This window comes from Schistocerca serialis, chromosome 4, assembly GCF_023864345.2.
Source record: "Schistocerca serialis cubense isolate TAMUIC-IGC-003099 chromosome 4, iqSchSeri2.2, whole genome shotgun sequence".
Classification (NCBI taxonomy): Eukaryota; Metazoa; Arthropoda; class Insecta; order Orthoptera; family Acrididae; genus Schistocerca; species Schistocerca serialis.
Genome location: NC_064641.1, coordinates 264261138 through 264281719, shown reverse-complemented (window position 1 = coordinate 264281719; position 20582 = coordinate 264261138). Strand labels below are relative to the sequence as shown.

At 38.3% G+C, this 20582-nt stretch overlaps 1 protein-coding gene across 1 annotated transcript; it reads right to left on the bottom strand.

Annotated features, from left to right (window-relative positions):
• Positions 1-2181: 2181 nt before the first annotated feature.
• LOC126474387 (piggyBac transposable element-derived protein 4-like) lies at positions 2182-3834 on the bottom strand. Its single transcript, XM_050101854.1, has one exon. It carries the CDS (start codon positions 3832-3834, stop codon positions 2182-2184), a length of 1653 nt encoding a protein of 550 aa, XP_049957811.1.
• Positions 3835-20582: the final 16748 nt, after the last annotated feature.

Below are 20582 nucleotides of genomic sequence, written 5' to 3'. Positions count from 1 at the left end.
TTGATTGGAATGTTGGACCATGCAATACCGTTGTTTCAATAAAGATTTTTGTGAATACAATTTTCCTGAACTACTGAAATTTTTTGATCTAGAACATTTACATTAGTTAGCATACTGTTTTCAACATTTAAAATTTTTTGATCGAAACTACTAAATTTCTGTTCCATTTTTTCTGCAACAGCCTTTTGTTCAACTCTGATGTCATTAACATTCTTTGCCTGTTGTGCAGATTGAGCAACTAACCCATTTTCTAAAAACAATAAATTTAGTTTCTAAGACATCAACTCTTTCATTCACACTTTTTAATCCATCTGACATCCCATTTTTTAGCTCTGAAACCTGATTACTAAGTTGGTCTATTTGGTATTGTACCCTATCCATTTTACTATTGTTTTCAGTTTTTAGGTCATTTAATTGTCCTTGAAGTGAAGTAAACTTACTATCACTGTCCATCCTTATTTCAGTTAACTGCACTAAATTTGCTGGTGTTATCTGTTTTTATTTCAGTTAACTGATCATTAATTGCACTAAATTTACTATTCTATCTGTTTTTATTTCATTTAACTGATCATTAACTGCACTAAATTTCCCATTGTTATCCATCTTCATTTCCTCTAATTTTGCCAAAATCAACTGCAAAATATTGGATTTCATTGTTTCTTTGCTGACTACACTTTCTCTTGGTTCAAATATGTTCTGGCTGGGCCCTACTGCTTTTATATATTATATTTATATATTTTATATATTATATTTATAAGTTGTACTTATCTTTTTTCTTATTGATGTCCATCGTTGTAGTTGTAAAGTCCTCTTTCAATTCATCTGGCCCATCATTGTTGATAATACAGCGTGTGGCAGCGTTCATAGTAGGATATTAAAAACAGCCAGCTGTGGTGGCCGAGAGGTTCTAGGCGCTTCAGTTGGGAACCACGTGGCTGCTACAGTCGCAGGTTCAAATCCTACTTCGGGCATGGATGTGTATCATGTCCTCAGGTTAGTTAGGTTTAAGTAGTTCTAAGTTCTAGGGGACTGATGACCTCTGATGTTAAGTCCCATTATGCTCAGAGCCATTTTTTTTTATTGAAAACACACCATCATGCAGTAACTGTAATTTATTTATTACCTCTTATATCAATTAATAGTTAAAGGTATGCCATTTACTAATGTGTAAGTCATTGTCCATTGTGTGGATTACTTTTTGAATATGACTCCTGTCAAATGATGACCCTTCTGAACAACACATTCATCTCGGCAACATTGGAAGCTTTCCATAACTTGGTGTAACATATTCCCTGGGACATTGCCAACGGCTGTTCTGATGTGATCCTTCAACTCAGGAATGGTGGCACAATGTGTTTGGAACACTTCTTGCTTCAGGTAGCCCCAAAGTAAAAAGTCTGCACATGAAAGGTCAAGTGAATGAGACATTCAGGAAATGTCACCAAAATGGGAGATGTCTGTCGCAAGAAATCCATGCAAATTTTGGCTGTATGTGAGGTCGCTCTGTCTTGTTGAAACCATAATTATTCCACATCCACATCGACCATACCTAATTTGGGAAGAATGAAGTCTTGCAGCACCTTTAGGTAGCATTCACTGGTGACAGCTACAGCAACACCTCTGTCATCCTCAAAGAAGTAAGGGCCAATAATCCCAAAGGAAGCAACTTCACACCACATTGTGACATGAGAACTGTTCAAGGGCTTAATGTGCAGTTCATACAGGTGTACGTCACTCCAATAATGCATATTCTGTTTATTCACTGAACTACATAACTCAAAATGAGCTTCATCTGACATCAGGATGGTGTGCAATATTTACGGATTTTCGCGTAGGAGATCACACATGGTTAACACTCTCTGTACCAGGCCTATTTTATGCACCCGTCCCTAGAAACCGGGCAATTTTACCAATATTAAAAAAATTACTGCATCAAATCTACTGTTTGGATTGTGGCAAATTTGGTACCATCTTGAAGCTGCACATTTCTACTTTAATTCTGAGTGAAAGAAACTACTTTACAATGCACAGCTTTAAGGTACAGTTATAGAAATCACTTAGATGTTTTAAGAATTTAGAAAAAGTCATACGAATAAGGGAATACAATTGTGATTTATTTTTAACCAAAATTGTGGCACTACATTACATGTTTCTGATAGTATACAGTATTACATATAAATTTCACACAGAATCATATTGTTTTTTAGTGTGGAAAATTTTAAAGCAAGGTTCCAGGCAGAGTGCAACGCCACACTGTTCACATTCGTATCGTGTCTCTTTGCGAGAAGCCTTGCCACTCTGTTTCTTGCTCCTGGAACTGCACACGTGACACACACGAGCAGCATACTTCTTAGTAGTTGCAGGTATGTGCTGCAAAAAATGTCTCTTTGTTAGCCGACCTACAGTTCCTTCATTTCTTGGAATGAATTCAAGTGTGTCGTCTTCAACAAGCTGAACTGCAAGCACTGTTATAAAGTCTGTTATTGTAATTTTCTTCCTGTGCACTGCATTGTACAGCCAAAATGCATTTGATACTCCCATAAGCAGCAAATGGAAATATAATTTTCGCCACCATTTCACAGTTCTGTGCTGGAACGGATTGTACTGCAGGCGTTGGTCTCCAATATCCACTCCAATTTTATTGAGGTTGTAATCAAGTACCTGAAGTGGTTTCAATACTACAGACCCATTTCTCTTAGTATGCGTACCAAATGTTGCTTGATGCCTTGTAGACAATGTATACACATCTCTCTTATCTTTCCACTTCATTGCCAATACATTATCTTTACGCCGAAAAGACATTTCGCCCTTTTTCAGCTTAGCAGATACTAAATCTTTAGGCAATCCTTTCCTGGATTTGTTCACAGTACCAACAGCTCCAGTGCCTTTCTCTGCCAGTTGCTGAAATAGCTCTGGACTGGAATAAAATCGATCTAAATACACAGTGTGGCCTTTGTTCAGCAAGCTGCTGTCAGACAACAATCGCAAAATAACCGCAGACGAAGAATTGTCAACAATATGCTTACCAGCATAAACTTCAAAATTTACAACATAGCCACTACTGGCTTCAGCAACAGCATATACTTTCAGTCCATACTTATGAGGCTTATTTTGCATGTAAACACGGAAACTCACACGACCTCGAAATGGGCAAATTCCTTCATCAATTGTCACTTTTTCTGAGGGACGATATGCCTGGATACATCGCTCCTTCAAATTATTATAATATGGCAAAACTTTGTAAAGTGGATGAAATCCATCTTCGCCTGGTTTTTTCTGATTTGAATTGTCAACAAGATGCAAGCATGACAGTATCTGAGTGAAACGCAAACGGCTCATGACATGGGGACAAAAGTTACAACTAAGAACAGGATTAGTGCTCCAATGGTCCGCAATTTTGGGCTTTTTCGAAACACACATGTGGAAAATAATACCCAAGAAACGCCTCATCTCACTTATAGTCACTGGCTTCCACGAACTCAAAACTGAATGGGGCTTCAGATTATTTCCTCTTCTTTTCTTCTGTATTGTCTGTGATGCATACAAATTTGTCTGTCTCTTGAGTTCATTTACGTCACTGTCAGTAAGGAACACTTTACTGCAATCCAGTACAGAACTCGACTCATCAATATCCACTAGTATCTGCCTGGGTGTCGTGTTGACAGGCAGAGGTCGGTAGGTGTCAACTGCAGTCCACTCACTGTCTTTCGGATACGGCACAGCTGCTGGATTTGAAGCAACACCTTCAACATCATTCTCGTCTTCATCTGAAGACAAACTGTCATCAATCTCGTCTTCTAAAAAGAATATCACATTATGTGTAACTACATACATCGTTTACACATGTTCAACAGATATGTGCGTACTGCACAATTACGTGGAAAATTCGGAAATACGTACCTTCAAACACACCATTGCATTCAGAATCGTCTGAATCACTCTCTACATTATCCAGAGTGTCGCTATGATTGATCAAATCCGCAATTTCTGCGTCTGATAAACCGCGCCGAAACATGATGACAAACAACTGAATGATATACAGACTGAGAACGCAAAGATAAGTTTTAACATGAATTACAGCGCTGCCGTGACATCTATGGACGCATTTTGTTAATAAACATCTGAAAAACGTATAGCGCTGGCCAAACCCGTAGAAATAACGTTGCAGTGTTTTGAATGAAATTAAATGTAGCGGCCCGTAAATTTTACGGGCTTGGTGATTTTCGCGCGATCCCAGGCCCGTAAATTTTACGGGCTTGGCGCTTAGAGTGTTAAACAGAATGTTTTGCATGAAACCCAATCATGAGGCTTAATTTCATGAACAATCTGCAGCTTATATGGGTGAAAATGGAGATCTTCGTGCAATATTCTCCTGAATGAGCAATCGGACATAAGTACAGTTTGTGCATGATGACAAGCAGATCTTTTTGGGCTACACAGTAGTGCAGCACGAACATTTTCCACAGCTTCTGGTGTCCGCACGGTTCTTTCACTTCTTCCCAGTTTGCCATTGCAAACAGAACCTGTTGTTCAAAATGCAGGCACCCACCTCAACAGTGGTCTGTCCGTCAGGAACTTTCCCATGACGTCCCAAGTTGAAATGTTGCCGAAATAGGTGCTGAGTAGCAATAACAAATTCATTATTCTTGAAATAACTTTCAACAGCAAAGGCATGATGCTGTGCAGTCCACCACTCCATATCACTGTTACATTTGAAATGGCAGCTCATTAGTACATGAATGCGGCACGAGCTGGCCCACATTTCTGCAGTACGTCATTGAACTACAAAAGTCCAGTTACGCTATGAACACTGCCGCATCCTATATCTCATCACTGTTGATACTATTTTGTTGAACATTTCTTTGTTTTCTTTCTTGGAGTGACTGGAGATTCAAATTGACACAAATCACTGTCCTTCCTTCTTCTGCAACAGACAAGACTTTGTTATCAGTCAACTGATCCTGGATGATGCCCACAATTGAAATCTTGCCCTCCCACACATCACCAGTAAATTTTTAGTCTCTTCATTAGTTGTAAAAGCTTTGAGACGTGTAAGGTATAAAAAAACTTTTGTTACTTATCTTCATTTTCTTTTTGTTGGCCTAAGTACATGTAGGGGTGATCCTTGAGGCTGCAATTTTGACTTAATCCCACTGACTTCACACTCTCCATTTTCATAAAACCAAAAATTACATTATTATTGCAAAAATGAAAAACATGTCTGTTTCCATCAGAGGCATGCTCACTACTCCTCAGTCATTCTGTGGTACTCACAATATTCCAAAGAGTTTACAAAACAAAAGAATTTACAAACTTTCTTCAAAAGAAGAATCATCATCAGCTTATATCATTATTTTGTTAATGAATCCAGAAATAAATTTAATAATTAGCATTAGATTGTGCAGTTAATAATCAAAATTTTAAGTGTGCCAGATAATTTGAAATTTCAAATATTTCTAAAAAAAGAATAATTTTAACTGTGTATATAGAGATAGTGCATATTGATTGAAACAAATGAATTTCTTTTTATACATTTTAGCCTGAAATATAATACATCATAAACAAAATCAAACAAAATTCATTTGGTTAAACATCTGCGATAATGTTCACCTATACAATATTTGAAAATATTTTTGGTATCGCTGTTTCTAGAAAGAAAAGTAATTTAGAGGAGTATGTCCCATTACAAAGTGCACACTTTACCACCAGTTTATGAGGCCCAACCATGAACCATAAATGAAATGAAATGCTCATATTTTGCAAAGCCAGAATACAGATTTTTGCGGTATATTTTCCTGTATTCTAATTCACTACCAAGCCACTACTGTCATTCTTTGTTTCCATATCATAACACAGGCCTTGCACTTCTTATATGTTGGGGTTCTGGGCCAGGCAGTGTGGCTGCTCATTGACTACTACAGGAGCCAGCCACTCCAGGATAAAGCCCACACTGGACTGCACACTCTCCACGGACCAATGCAACTCTTGGAGTGTGGCCCTGTCACTGCTGCCCAAGGCCCCTAGTGCTGGCTCCAAAGTGTGGCTGCTTCACAATCAAACACCAGGCTCCCTTCAGCTGTCACTCATGCTCACTCTTTGCCTTGCAGTGGTGCCAAACTCAGCTGTTTTGATGTTTTGAGCACTCCCTAACATGGCAGGAACACATCACCAGTTCTGGTGCCAACTGAAAAGTGGAATAGGACATTAACTGTGCTGTGTGCTGCTAAATAACGACACAAATATCAGCCTGGCATCTGCTTTTCCTACAATCAGTGGTCATTCTACATTAGGCAATACGTTATATTTCTTTATATTACCGCTCAACCACCAATTCCTGCACCACTCTTCAATCTTTCACAGGTCTCCTGCATTTCACTACAATCCTCTTATAAACAACTGTATTGTCTGAGAATAGCTCATGGGGTTTATGAGTTTATCCATCAGATCACTAGTGGAACAGTACCAGTTTGACCCCAAAGGGCCCATTGTTCTTATAATATAAGGAAGCTGGCCATTTGCTCTAGCGTCAGATGGGTTCTGAAAATGAATTTAGAGAATGATTGTCTACGGGTAGCATCTTTAACTACAAAACATACTCAGTCCCAGGTTTGCACCCTGCCACTGCCAAAATTATGAACAAAACTCTTCAGCAATTGCAGCTGAAAACTTCTGGCATAAGAAGTCACCCTCATTCTGCCAACAGTCTTGTCAAAGAGAGGGGAAGAGTGGATAAAGGGTCACAGCACTCTCTTGCCCTTGGGGTGGGAAACTGCCCCTAAAAGATGGAAGGAACAGTAATAATCAATGGCATGAGGAAGCAAAAGGTAATGGAAACCACTGCAATAAAGACACATAATGTGTATCCACAGGAAATTTGGCCTGTAATTAAAAAGTTTCATGTTGATTTCCCCATTGGCAATAGATTCTGGACTAGTGCTCCATTTGGTTTTCTGGGATGGAACTACCAAGGAGAAGGTGACAATGAGGAAAAGATCAAATAATCAATGAAAGGGTAACATTTTATAAGACATAATGTGGTATGCTGGAAGCTTTAAAATGGTGGGGAAGCTAGAAAATCTGAAAATGAAAATGCTAATGTTCTGTATAGATGTAGTGGGGGTCAGTGAAGTGAAATGGGAAGAAGACAAGGATTTCTGGTCAGATGAATGTAATATACGCTGCAACAGAAATGGTGTAACATTATGAATGGGAAGGTAGTGGGGAGTCAGTTATTGTGAACTGTTCAGTGACAGGGTTATTTTCATCAGAATTGACAACAAACCAAATAGTTGAGGTATGCATGTCAACATCGCAAACAAAAGATAAGAGAGAGAGAGAGAAAGTATATGAGGGTACTGAATGGGTAATTCAGTATGGAAAGAGAGGTGAAAATCTAATAGTCATGGGGGATTAGAGTGCAGTGGTAGGGGAAGGAATAGAAGAAAGGGTTATGGGAGAATATGGACTTGATACAAGGAATGAGAGACAAGAAAGACTAATTGAGTTCTCTAATAAATTTCAGCTAGCAATAGAGAATACCCTTTTCAAGACTCACAAGAGGCAGAGTTATTATTGGAAAAGCCTAGAAGATGTGGGAATATTTCAGCTAGATAACATCATGGTCAGGTAGAGATTTTGAAATCAGATATTGGATTGTAAGTCATACCCAGGAGCAGATATAGACTCAGATCACAATTTACTATCACAAAGAGTAGGCTGAGCATAAGAGACAAGTCAGGAAGAATCAATGTGCAAAAAAGTGGGATTAAGTAGAACTAAGGAATGAAGAGATACGATTGAAGTTCTCTGAGCCTACAGATGTTGCAGTAATGAATAGCTCAGTAGGTAGTTTGGATGAAGAGGAATGCATATGTCTAAAAACAGGAATCACAGAAGTAGGAAAGAAAAGCTTAGGTACAAGGAAGGTAATTGTGGGGAAACAAGAAGAAATATTGGAACTGATCAATGGAAGAATTAAATACAAAAATGTTCAGTGAAATTCAAACAATGGAAAATCCAGGATGGAATGTAACAGTATAATGAGAATGATAATTGCTACTCACCATGTAGTGGAAATACTGAGCCACAGAAAGGCACAACAAAAAGACTGTCGGAAAGTGAGCTTTTGGCCAACAAGGCCTTCATCAGAGATAGAATATATACACACACACTCATGCAAGCACAACTCACACACATCAAGACCACAGACTCTGACTGCTGAGGTCACAGTGTGAGGAGCAGCCCATGATGGGAAATGCAACAGGTTGGTGGGGGAAGAAGGAGGCTGGAGCAAGCAGGGAGGGGGAGGGATAGCAGGGTAGAGGTGGGGGAGAGCAAAGTGCTGCTAGTGGGAGCATACAGGAATGAGGTAAAGAGAGGGCAGGGCAGGCACCAACACATCCACAGTCCCTCCACCTCTACCCCCCCCCACCTCCCCCCATCCAACCAACCCTTCCCCACCCAGTGAAATTATTCATAAGTACAGAGATACAAGCATTTAGAAATGACATAAATTGAAAGTGCAGGGAAGCTAAGATGAAATGGCTGCATGAAAGATGTGAATAAACAGAAAAGAAATGCTTGTCTGAAGGACTGGCTCAGTATATATAAAAGTCAAAACAAGCTTCAGTGAAATTGAAAGCAGGGGCAGTAACTTTAAGAGTGCAATGGGAATTCCACTGTTAAATGCAGAGGAGAGAATGGGTAGGTGGAGAGTGTACATTGAGGACCTCTATGAAGGGGAGGTCCTTTCTGATGGCTTGGGAGAACAAGAAACAAGGGTCAATAGGGAAGAGATGGGGGATCCAATATTAGAATCCGAATTTAAAAGGACTTTGGATAATTTAAGATAAAATAAGGCAAAAGAGATAGATAATATTCCATTGGAATTTCTAAAGTCACTGGGTGAAGTGACAACAAAAGATTATTCACGTTGGTGTATAGAATGTATGAGAATGGCAAAGTACCATCAGACTTTCAGAAGACATCATCCAAACAATTCTGGCAACAATAAGAGCCAAAATGAGAAGCACTGTACACTCAGCTTCACAATTCACGCCAGTGGCGAATACATATTGGGGGGGAGGCGTGCGGGGCTAACATATACCTGCATCTATTGCTACAGTAGAAAGAAGTTTTTCAACATAGCGGCTTACAAAGACCTAGCTGAGGTCAACAGTGAAGGAGCATCAACTTAATGGCTTAGCTCTGTTGTACACTCACCCTGATATTGATTGTACTATTGATGATGTAATTAACCAATTTGCCAGGAAGAATAGGTGCAGAGAATTCACATTTAAGGAAGCGAACCACAACTGTAAATTTTTTATACCATAAAATGACATTGTCTTGTACATGTATATAATCACTTTAAATAACACTTCCTTAAACTTTATATGTGACTTGATTATTTTTTATTGTGGTAAAAGTAAAGGTAGCTCAAGATATCTTTAGTGCCCCCTCCTTGAGATTTTTCTGTATCTGCCACTGATTCATGCACAATAATAAATGCAGAAGAAGGGAAAAGAACTTTGAGAATCTGTTAGATGATGATAAGTCTGGCTTTATGAAACACAAAGGCACCAGAGAGACAGTTCTGACATTGTGGTTGATAATGGAAGCAAGACTGAAGAAAAACTGAGACATATTCGTTGAATTTGTCAACCTGGTAAAAGAGTTTGGCAATGTAAAATGGTGCAAGATGTTCACAATTCTGATAAAAATAGTGGCAAGAGATAGGGAAAGACAGGTAATATACAATATGTACAATTACCTTAGAGGGGACAATAAGAGTGGAAGACCAAGCAAAAAGAACTCGGATTAAAAAGTGTGAATGACAGTGATGTAGTCTTTCATCCTTGCTATTCAATCTCTACACTGAAGAAGCAACGAGGGAAATAAAAGAAATGTTCAAGAGTGAGATAAGAATTCAGGGTGAAAGGATATCAATGGATGACATTGCTACCCACAGTGAAATTGAAGAAGAATTACAGGATCTGCTGAATGGTATGAACAATCTAATGAGTGCAAAATATTGATTGAGAGTAAATTGAATAAAGACAAAAGTAGTGAGAAAGTAGCAGAAATGAGAATAGTGAAACACTTAATATGATGATTGTTGATCACAAAGTAGATGAAATTAAGGAATTCTGCTCTGTAGGCAGCAAAATAACCCATGACTGAAGACAGAGACTGAAACAGAGATTGGAATACATCTAGCAAATAATTGAGGACATAGTTAGAAAAAAAAGCTAGCCTGCTGTTCTGCCTGATATGACTAATACTTACTTTTCTGTAGCATTTGCAGGTGATTTTATTATGTACACCAATTTGTGCCAAGGGTTGCAGTAAAACTTTTGATATGCTGTTGATACTATCAAATGCTGAACTGTTGTTGTGAGGCTTTTAAGTTCTTAATGAGGTTATCTGAAATTTTGTCAGTGTGTGGGATGATGCACCCAGTTCCTGTTGGCCTTTGTAGAGAAGTGGTGTAATTTTACATATTTCTTTTCTTTTTTTAAAAGCATATCAAAAGTATTTATCTAATAATAAAGACAAAAGATGAATACAGTTCTTTCATGAATAACAAAAAATGTAATAATTTCTTGTATAAACACACTACATTTCATCATTTTTGTATCTTATTTGGAAATAATATCTGTGTAAGTCACACATCATTGTATATGTGTGTGTGACATTCAGTTGTCACCTGAAAATGGACTAAGAAGCAGAAAGGCAGTTTGTGAACAAATAAATGTAATCATTGCATGTAGGCTTTCACGGCCGGAGTCTTCAGTAATTAAAACTTCCGGGCTAAGAGGCCGTGGTCCAATAGTAGAAATACTTCTCCCTGACGTTTTGTTGCTCTTGCTTGCATATCTAACATATTTCCTACTGATATAGTAGCTTTGTTTAGACATTGCCTTTCCATGACTTATTTTCAGTACAATAATGAGTTCTATGAACAAATTAATGGAGTGGCAATGGGTAGCCCTCTAAGTCCAGCCGTTGCTAATATTTTTATGGAATTTTTTGAACAGCAAGCACTGCAGTCAGCCAGAAAAAGGCCTTTGAAGTGGTATCGGTATGTGGATGACACTTTTGTCATATGGAATCGCGGTGAAGAAGAACTGAACCGTTTTTTGAAGCATTTGAATAGCATCAATTCAAAAATACTATTCACTATGGAGACAGAAAGTAATGGACAGATTAATTTTTTGAACGTCTCAGTAATTAAATGAGCAGATGGGACTCTGGGTCACAAAGCCTACAGAAAAGATATGCATACCGATCGTTATCTTCATAAGGATTCAAGCCATCATCCCAGGCATAAGAGAGGTATTATCAAGACATTGGTGGACAGGGCTAATAAAATCTGTGAGCCAGCTTATTTGCAAGAGGAACTAAACCACTTGCGAACCGCTTTCCAGAAAAATGGATACGCTGGCAAGGAGATAGATAGAGCACTCCATCCCAGAAGAAAAATGTCCGAAAACGTGCAACAGCAACAACCATCGGTGGGGAAAGTTTTTCTTCCATTCATCCACAATATTACGGACTGTATTGGGAAAGTGCTGGCCAAGTTCAGAGTTGAAACAATCTTCAGACCCACCAAGAAGATTAGTGAATGCTTAAGATTGGCAAAAGATGCACGACACCCGTTAGCTACTCCTGGTGTGTATAAGATTCTGTGTAGTTGTGGGAAGGTTTACATTGGAACCACAAAAAGAAGTGTCAATACTTGCCTAACTGAACATAAAAGGAACTCTCGACTGGGACACATGGACAAATCGGCTGTAGCGGAACATGTTTTTGAAACGGGTAACCACGAAATAAAATTTAGTGAGATGAGCGTGCTAGCTAAGACATCGCATTATTATGCACGTATATATAGAGAGGCTGTAGAGATTTTTAAACACCACAATAATTTTAACAGGAAAGAAGAAGGCTTGAAGTTAGATAAGATATGGCGATCGACTCTGTACCAAAGATGTGACAATTGATTACCTTCGATCGAGAGTAACGACGCCACCCAGAGATAGTTTTACTGTTGACAACACGTGACGAGTGGTGGCGCCCTCTACGCGCTCTATATAAACAGGACCTCCATGGTCTAGCAGCCAGTCGTAGACTCACCTCAGATGATGTTGCCCGCAGCTGGCAACAAAACGTCAGGGAGAAGTATTTCTACTGTTGGACCACGGCCTCTTAGCCCGGAAGTTTTAATTACTGAAATAAATGTAAATTTGCAGCTCCATTTGAACCCCATAGTTGAAGATCAAATTTACATGAAAATTGATTTTTCTCATCAACAAGAAAAACCATTAAGGAGTAAATATATGAGGAAGCAGTAATCTTTATGAAGACCCTTTCAAGATGTACTGCTATTGGCCATACAAAATATTAAACTGTTCATTTCTGTGAAATAAATACTTTAGTTACATCATCCCAGATGACAACTCCACACAAAAACAGGGAAGAAAAAAGTGCAGAACAAGCTAAGACCCATGTTTCTAGGTTATCGCCATGAGAGCCCCTTCTAACATCAAAACATGTTGAACTGAGCTTCTTAATTAATTCACTGTGTGTTTACGCCACCTTAATTTGCTATACAGCCAAACCTTGTATCTGACTTGTTAAGTGTACTGGCAGGTATTAACAACTCAGCAATGTGAAGAAACAACATTGTTCCTCTTATAAACATAATGCAGTAGCTGATTGAGTTCCATGGAACGTTTGTGATCGTTTCTCTACATATTATTTGACCTTGACATTATTTAACTCACTGGAAAATAATGTACAAACATACAATAAATGCCAATAAAATAAAGAGATATTATGTCCAACTCCATTCAAACAGCTGATCTCTACATTAACTCTGTACAGGTATATTCATTTATTCCAGAATGTACACTATGTGAGTTGTATGTTTATATAATCTCACTGATGTCCTTACTTACAGTTTTGCTGGATATGTATTTGTCTGTCACACATATCACTGTAATAAACACAACTCCATCGCTTATTGTTGTTGTTGTTGTTGTTGTTGTTGTTGTCGCCTGTGCAAGCTTCTTCATCTCCGAGTAACTTCTGAATCTGCTTACTGTATTCATCTCTTGGTCTTCCTCTATGAGTTTTACCTCCCACACTTTCCTCCAGCGCTAAACTGGTGATCCGTTGATGCCTCAGGATGTGTCCTGTCAACCAATCCCTTCCTTTATTCAAGTTGTATCACAAATTTCTTTTCTTGACAATTCTATCCACCACCTCCTCATAAGTTACATAATATACCCACCTAATCTTCAGCATTCTTCTGTAATATCACATTTCAAAAGATTCTATTCTCTTCTTTTCTAAACTGTTTATCATCCACGTTTCACTTCCATTCATAGCTACACTTCATACAAATACTTTTAGGAAAGGCTTCCTGACACTTGAATCTACACTTGACGTTAACAACTTTCCCTTCTTCAGAAGCGCATTTCATGCCATTGCCAGTCAACATTTTATATCCTCTCTACTTTGACCATCAGCAGTTATTTTGCTGCCCAAATAGCAAAACTCATCTACTACTTCAAGTGTCTCATTTCCTAATCTAATTCCCTCAGAATCACCTGATTTAGTTCAATTACATTCCATTATTCTTATTTTGCTTTTGTTGAAGTTCATCTTATATCCTCCTTTCAAGACACTGTCCATTCCGTTCAACTGCTCTTCCAGGTTCTTTGCTGCCTCTGACAGAATTATAATGTCATCAGCAAACCTTCTCACTGGACTTTAATTCCTACTCCAATTTTTTCTTTTGTTTCCTTTATTGCTTGCTCAATATACTGATTGAATAACATCAGGGATAAGCTATAAACCTGTCTCACTCCCTTGCCAACCATTGCTTCCCTTTCCTGCCTCTTGACTCTTATAACTGCCATCTGATTTCCATACAAATTGTAAATAGCCTTTTGCTCCCTGTATTTTACCCCTGCTACCTTTAAAACTTGAAGGAGAGTGTTGCAGTTAACATTGTCAAAAGCTTTCTCTAAGTCCTCAAATGCTATAAACGTTGCTCCACCTTTCCTTAACCTATCTTCTATGAGAAGTCATAGAGTTAGCACTGCCTCGCATGTTCCTACATTTCTCCGAAGTCCAAACTGATCTCCCCTGAGGTCAGCTTCTACCAGTTTTTCCATTTGTCTGTAAACATTTCATGGTAGTATTTTGCAACTGTGATTTATTAAACAGATTGTTCATTAATTTTCACACCTGTCAGCACCTGCTTTCTCTGGAATTGGTATTATTATATTCTTCTTGAAGTCTGAAGGTATTTCACCTGTTTCATACATCTTGCTCACCAGATGGAAGAGTTTTGTCATGGCTGGCTATCCCAAGGCTATCAGCAGTTCTAACGGAATGTTGTCTATTCCCAGAGCCTTCTTACAAATTAGGTCTTTCAGTGCTCTGCCAAATTCTTCACACATCATCTCTCCCAGCTCATCTTCATCTATGCCCTCTTCCATATTGCCCTCAAGTACATCTCCCTTGTTTAGACCCTCTAAACACTCCTTCCACTTTTCTGCATTTCCTTCTTTGCTTAGGACTGGTTTTCCATCTGAGCTCTTGATATTCGTACAGGTGGTTCTCTTTTCTCCAAAGGTATCGTTAATTTTCCTGTAGGTGGCATCTATCTTTCCCCTAGTGATAGATGCTTCTAAATCCTTTAATTTATCCTCTAGCCATTTCTGCTTCGCCATTTTGCACTTCCTGCTGATCTCATATTTTAGACGTTTGTATTCACTTTCACCTGTTTCATTTACTGCATTTTTATATTTTTCTCCTTTCATCAATGAAATTCAATATATCTTGCATTACACAAGGATTTCTACTAGCCCTTGTCTTTTTACCTACTTGATCCTCTGCTGCCTTCACTATTTCATCTCTCAAACCTACCCATTCTTCTTCTACTGTATTCACTTCCCCTGTTCTTGTCAGTTGTTCCCTAATGATCCCTCTGAAACTCTTTACAATCTCTGGTTCTTTCAGTTTATCGAGGCCCCATCTCCATAAATTCCTACCTTTTTGCAGTTTCTTCAGTTTTAATCTACAGTTCATAAGCAATAAATTGTGGTCAGAGTCCAAATCTGCCCCTTGAAATGTCTTACAATTTAAAACCTGGTTCCAAAATCTCTGACTAACCATTATATTGCACAGCTTTTGGGATTGGGAAGGACCGCCTGATCCCCAGCACGAATCCACCTGGTGGACTTGTGTCAAGATCTGGTGAGCCGGCCAGTCTGTGGATGGTTTTTAGGCAGTTTTCCATCTGCCTCAGTTGCTGCGCACGTACGAGTACACTGCCATTACCCTACCACACAAACATAGTGGTTTTACCCCTCTGGTGTGAGATGTTCCCTGTGTTCCCTGGGGGGAGGGGGGTCCAGCAGGGCCCGAACCACACAATAACCGTGAAAGAGTGGTTCGGTGTGGGGCGGTGGAGGGGTGAAGTGGACTGCGGTAGTCGTCGTGGGGTTGTGGATCACTGTGGCTGCGATGGGGACGGAGCCTCTCTGACATTTCAAGGCCCCCGGTTAACATGCAATACAATACAATATAACCATTATATACTCACTGAAACTTTCCTGTGTCTCCAGGTCTCTTCCATGCATAATACCTTGTTTCATGATTCTTAAACCAAGTGTTAGCTATGATTAAATTACGCTCTGTGCAAAATTCTACCAGGTGGCTTCCTGTTTCATTCCTTTACCGCAGTTCATATTCACCTACAACTTTTCCTTCCCTTGCTTTTCCTGCTATCGAATTCCAGTCCCCCATGGCTATTAATTTTTTTCCCTCCCTTAAATAACTGAATAATTTCTTTTATCTCATCACACATTTCTTCAATCTCTTGATCATCTGCAGAGCTAGTTGGCATATAAACTTTTATTACTGTGGCAGGTATACTCTTCATGTCTATCTTGGTTACAATAGTGCATGGACTATACTGTTTGTAATAGCTTATCTGTGTTGCTATTTTTTATCCATTATTAAACCTAATCCTGCATTACCCCTATTTGAATTTGTATTTATGACCCTGTATTCACCTGCCCAGAAGTCCTGTTCCTCCTGCCACCAAACTTCAATAATTCCAACAGTATCTAACTTCAGCCTATCCATTTCTTAAATTTTCTATTCTACCTGCCTGATTAAGAGATCTGACATTCCATGCTCCAACCTGTAGAACACCAGTTTTGTGTCTCCTGATACTGATGTCCTCCTGAGTAGTCCCACCTGGAGAACAAAATGGGGGACCATTTTATCTCCAGAATATTTTACCCAAGAGGATGCAATCACCATTTAACCATACAGTAGATTTGCATGCTCTTGGGAAAAATTAAGGCTGTGGTTTCCCCTTGCTTTCAGCTGTTTGCGGTATCAGCACATCAAAGCTATTTTGGTTGATGTTCCAAGGCCAGTGCAGTCAATCATCTATCACTTAACACTTTCAAATTCAGCTGTTACATTACAAAAGCTCATAACTTCTTAGGTAAACTTAATGCAGTTGCTACAAAAATACAAACAATAACAATACAATCTTTCTATATAAGTATATTTACATCATGGTACCTTTCATAGTTCATGGTCATTCAGTATTTTTAAGAGTTTTTTGGTAAAGGAATTCTCTTTATATTAATAAAACAGGCATTCCATAACAGAGAATTTTGTAAAGAAATTTACATTGCTACTTTCCAGTTTATCATTCAGCAACTTGTTGCTGTACACAGTGCACTGAATGAAAATTTCCAAATTTTTCATCTTTGAGTGGTTTTTGTCATCTTGATCACCATTATAACCTGCTTCATATTTTTTATATCAGTGATTATGGCATACACAGTTACCTTTGTTACTAAAGTGCATTTGCAAATCTGAACTACCACAAAGACAGTGTCTCTACCAAACTTCCCTCACCTTTGCTACATAATGAATAATAATACTTTACTCAACAAGTGCTTCATTGCATATGTATAAAAACAGGTTACAATTCTTGATTCATAGCACAATAATTCATTCTTCTGGATATGTCATTGTATAACAAAGAGATTAAATTACAAAGAAACTGGTTTCTTTAATTGGATAGATAAAAAGACTACTCACCAAGCAGTGGCAGAACACACACATAAAAGACTGTTGTGATTGGCAAGCTTTTGGAGCCAGTGGCTCCTTCTTCAGGCAGAAGGGCTGAAGGGGAAGGAAGAAGGGTGAAGAAAAAGGACTGGAGAAGTCTAGGAAAAGGGATAGATTTTGGAAAAGTCACCCAGAACTGTGGGTCAGGGGAGACTTACTGTATGGGATCAGAAGGAAAGTCAGTCTTTCCTTCCCATCCTGTATGGTAAGTCTCCCCTGACTCGCGGTCCTGGGTGACTTTCCCAAAAGCTACTCCTTTTCCTACACCTCTGCAATCCTTTTCCTTCACCCTTCTTCCTTCTTCCTTTCCCTTCAACCCTTCTGCCTGAAGAAGGAGCTACTGGCTCTGAAAGCATGCCAATCACAACGGTCTTTTATGTGTGCTTTTGCCACTGCCTAATGAGCAGATATTTGTATCTATTCAATTAAATCATTCTATCAATAATTGATTGTTTTTGTTGTTAAATAAAATTGTTTGCTTAACACTATTTACATGTTTTTTGGAGCACTTCTTATTTTGCATGTAAGTATGGTACTCTTCTAATGTGCAAAATGGATTTTGTAACAGGAATTTCTTTAGCTGAAATTTAAGCTTCATTGTGGGTAGGGTCATAACTTTACTGGCTAACTTTAAAGCTGCCTATTGTGGACCCTTTTCGTAGAGTGCTGTTCTGTGGATGCTGATGTAGAATTTTTCTTTATTTCTGGTATTGTAGTGATACAAATTGGAACAAATAATATGGCTTTTAGAACGTACGTGTTTACTTTGGTCATTACACCAGTTTTTGGAAACAAGCCACAGCATGATTCCTTATATTTTGCTACACAGATAATTCTTATAGTCCTTTTTTGAAGTAGTAATAACTTATATTGTTTTGCTTTGATTGTTGCTCCCCAAATTTCTATTCCATAATTCAGGTGAGAGGAAAACAGAGCATGGTTTGCAGTCTTTAGGACAACAGTGTCTTTCCAGAACTTGCTAATCATATTAATTGCAAATATATTCTTAGACAACTTACATGCTTGAGCGTCATCATGTGTGTCCCAGTTTAGATTGCTTTGAATTATTAAACTGAGGAATTTTACACTAAACTCTTTTTTTTACTAATTCATTGCCTATGTACACTTTAATTTCATCATTAAAATTACTGTTGTTAAAATCCATGAGATATGCTTTACTACTGCTTACATTTAAGTGGCTTTCATTAAAATACTGAACAGTTTCATTTGTCATGTTATTTCAGTGGGTCTCTAGTTCGTTAAATGATTCCTTTTCATGCACAATAGCTGTATCATTCATGTGCAGAACTATTTTGGAACTTAGAGTGTGATATCTTATGTCATTTACATAAATCATAAACAGAAGAGGACCCAGTACTCATATGCCTTAGTATCTTCTCATTAATACACATACTTCATTCACTTTCAATAAGTCATCATTGCTTCCTAAATCTAATTTCATTTTATTTATTTATGTTCATCTTTACATCTCGTCAACTCATTGCTTCATTTCATATTTCTTCATTAACTAAACATCAAAACCACTGCTTTCCTTTTCTTTCAAAAAGTGATTCTACTACATATCACTCCACAGTAACAAAACTTTAGCCTTCTTCAGATAATAGACAAACCCTTACTTGATTAAAACATTACTTTGCCCCAAATAGCATATTTCTTTCTTTTTTTTCCTATACACAAGCTCAAAGGACTATACAAAGACTAACCTTTTTATTCAGTAACCATCACTATATGCAACATTACTTACCTTTACTTCAACTTTTTTAGCTTTAGTATCAAGATCTATAATGTGGCACCTTCATACTAATGCTGGTTCACACACAAGTTTTTGGAGAACACCATTCAGCATACATTGTACAACATGCAGCAGACAGCTCATATGTTTTTTTGTACTAACCAGACATCATTAACAATTATGCATGGGATCATTGTGAATGGACCATGGAGCAATGGAAATGTATCATCTGGTAGGATGAACTTGTGTTTCACTATACTGGGTTCATAGTTACTTCTGGATACGTCATCACAAAGGAAACAGCTGTTCAAAACATGCACCACACTACAGACACAGACCAGAAGAAGGAGTGTTATCCTATGGGGACCCTGACCTTTGGTTCTATTTGATCTGTGATAGAGATTGAAGTCATGGACTACATCAATGAAACTTACTGTGGGCCACCTGCATCCCTACATGTTTGATGTTTTCCTGATGTAGATAGCATCTTCCAGTAGGATAATGATCCAGGGCCAGATAAATACTACAGTGATTTGAAGAGCATGACAGGGAACTCACACTGATGTGTTGGTTATCAAATTTGCCTGATCTGAACCTAGGACACTAATGGGTGTCAGCTCTGTGCCCACAAATTAACAGCATACCCTTTGTGGGACTAGCATGACCTGTGTGTAGGGTGTCTGGTGCCACATACTCATGGAAGCCTACCAACAGCTTGTCGAATCCATACCATGCAGGATCAATGCTGTATTATGTTTCTAAGGTTGACCAACATGCTTATGTTATAATGTTTTGGCTCATCAGTATCCATGTGCATGTAAAAATTAGCGCAGATTTTTCTTTCATGGATTTTGATGCATTGATGAAAGAAATGATAACTTATTTGTTCATTGTCATATATCTTTCTTCTTATTCATTAAAAACCTTACCTTAATCTTCACCATCATCTTCATTACATACACTTATTTGAACTAATGATGGGAATTATAAATAACACAGTGCAGTGATTAGGTATTATTAACTCTCAATGAACTAATAGCCTGTTGATTACGCTGTAACGCCACACTAGTTATAGGAGGTGGTCAGAAACAGTGTGAAAAGCTTGTAAGTGCATTGCAGTGTAGGTTGTGGAGAGAAATAATTGTTAAGAAAAAAACTGGTAGGTTGCACCATTTCCAAGTTAATTAGCATTGAAATTAGCCAATCAGACCATAGCTGCCCCAAAATCAAGCAGCCCCATGTGTTCTTTGTTTGGTTTCATAAAACTGAACAAGAGAGTGATACAAAAATTGGGCATGGGACAATAATAAGGACCAAACCCATGCCAAAGGCTGAGCAGTCTAGTGCACTTTTATCTACACTATGAGAACAACTGACACTGATGTATCTGGTGGGCAGCTAGCATTGGCATATACAATGGCATGATTGGCTAACTTCTGTGCTAATCAACTCAGAAATGTTGCATAATATTGAATTTTTTTCTTAACAATTAATTCTCTGCACAATGTACCCTGCAACACCCTTACCAGCTTTTCAGATTGTTTATGATCGCCTTGTATGTATTGTGTCTTGTGGTAAAAGTTTTTATGAAAGGAAAAAGTTGTGAAACATGTCTTCTGTGGACCTTGACCTGGATCTTCAGACTATTAAGTCTGTG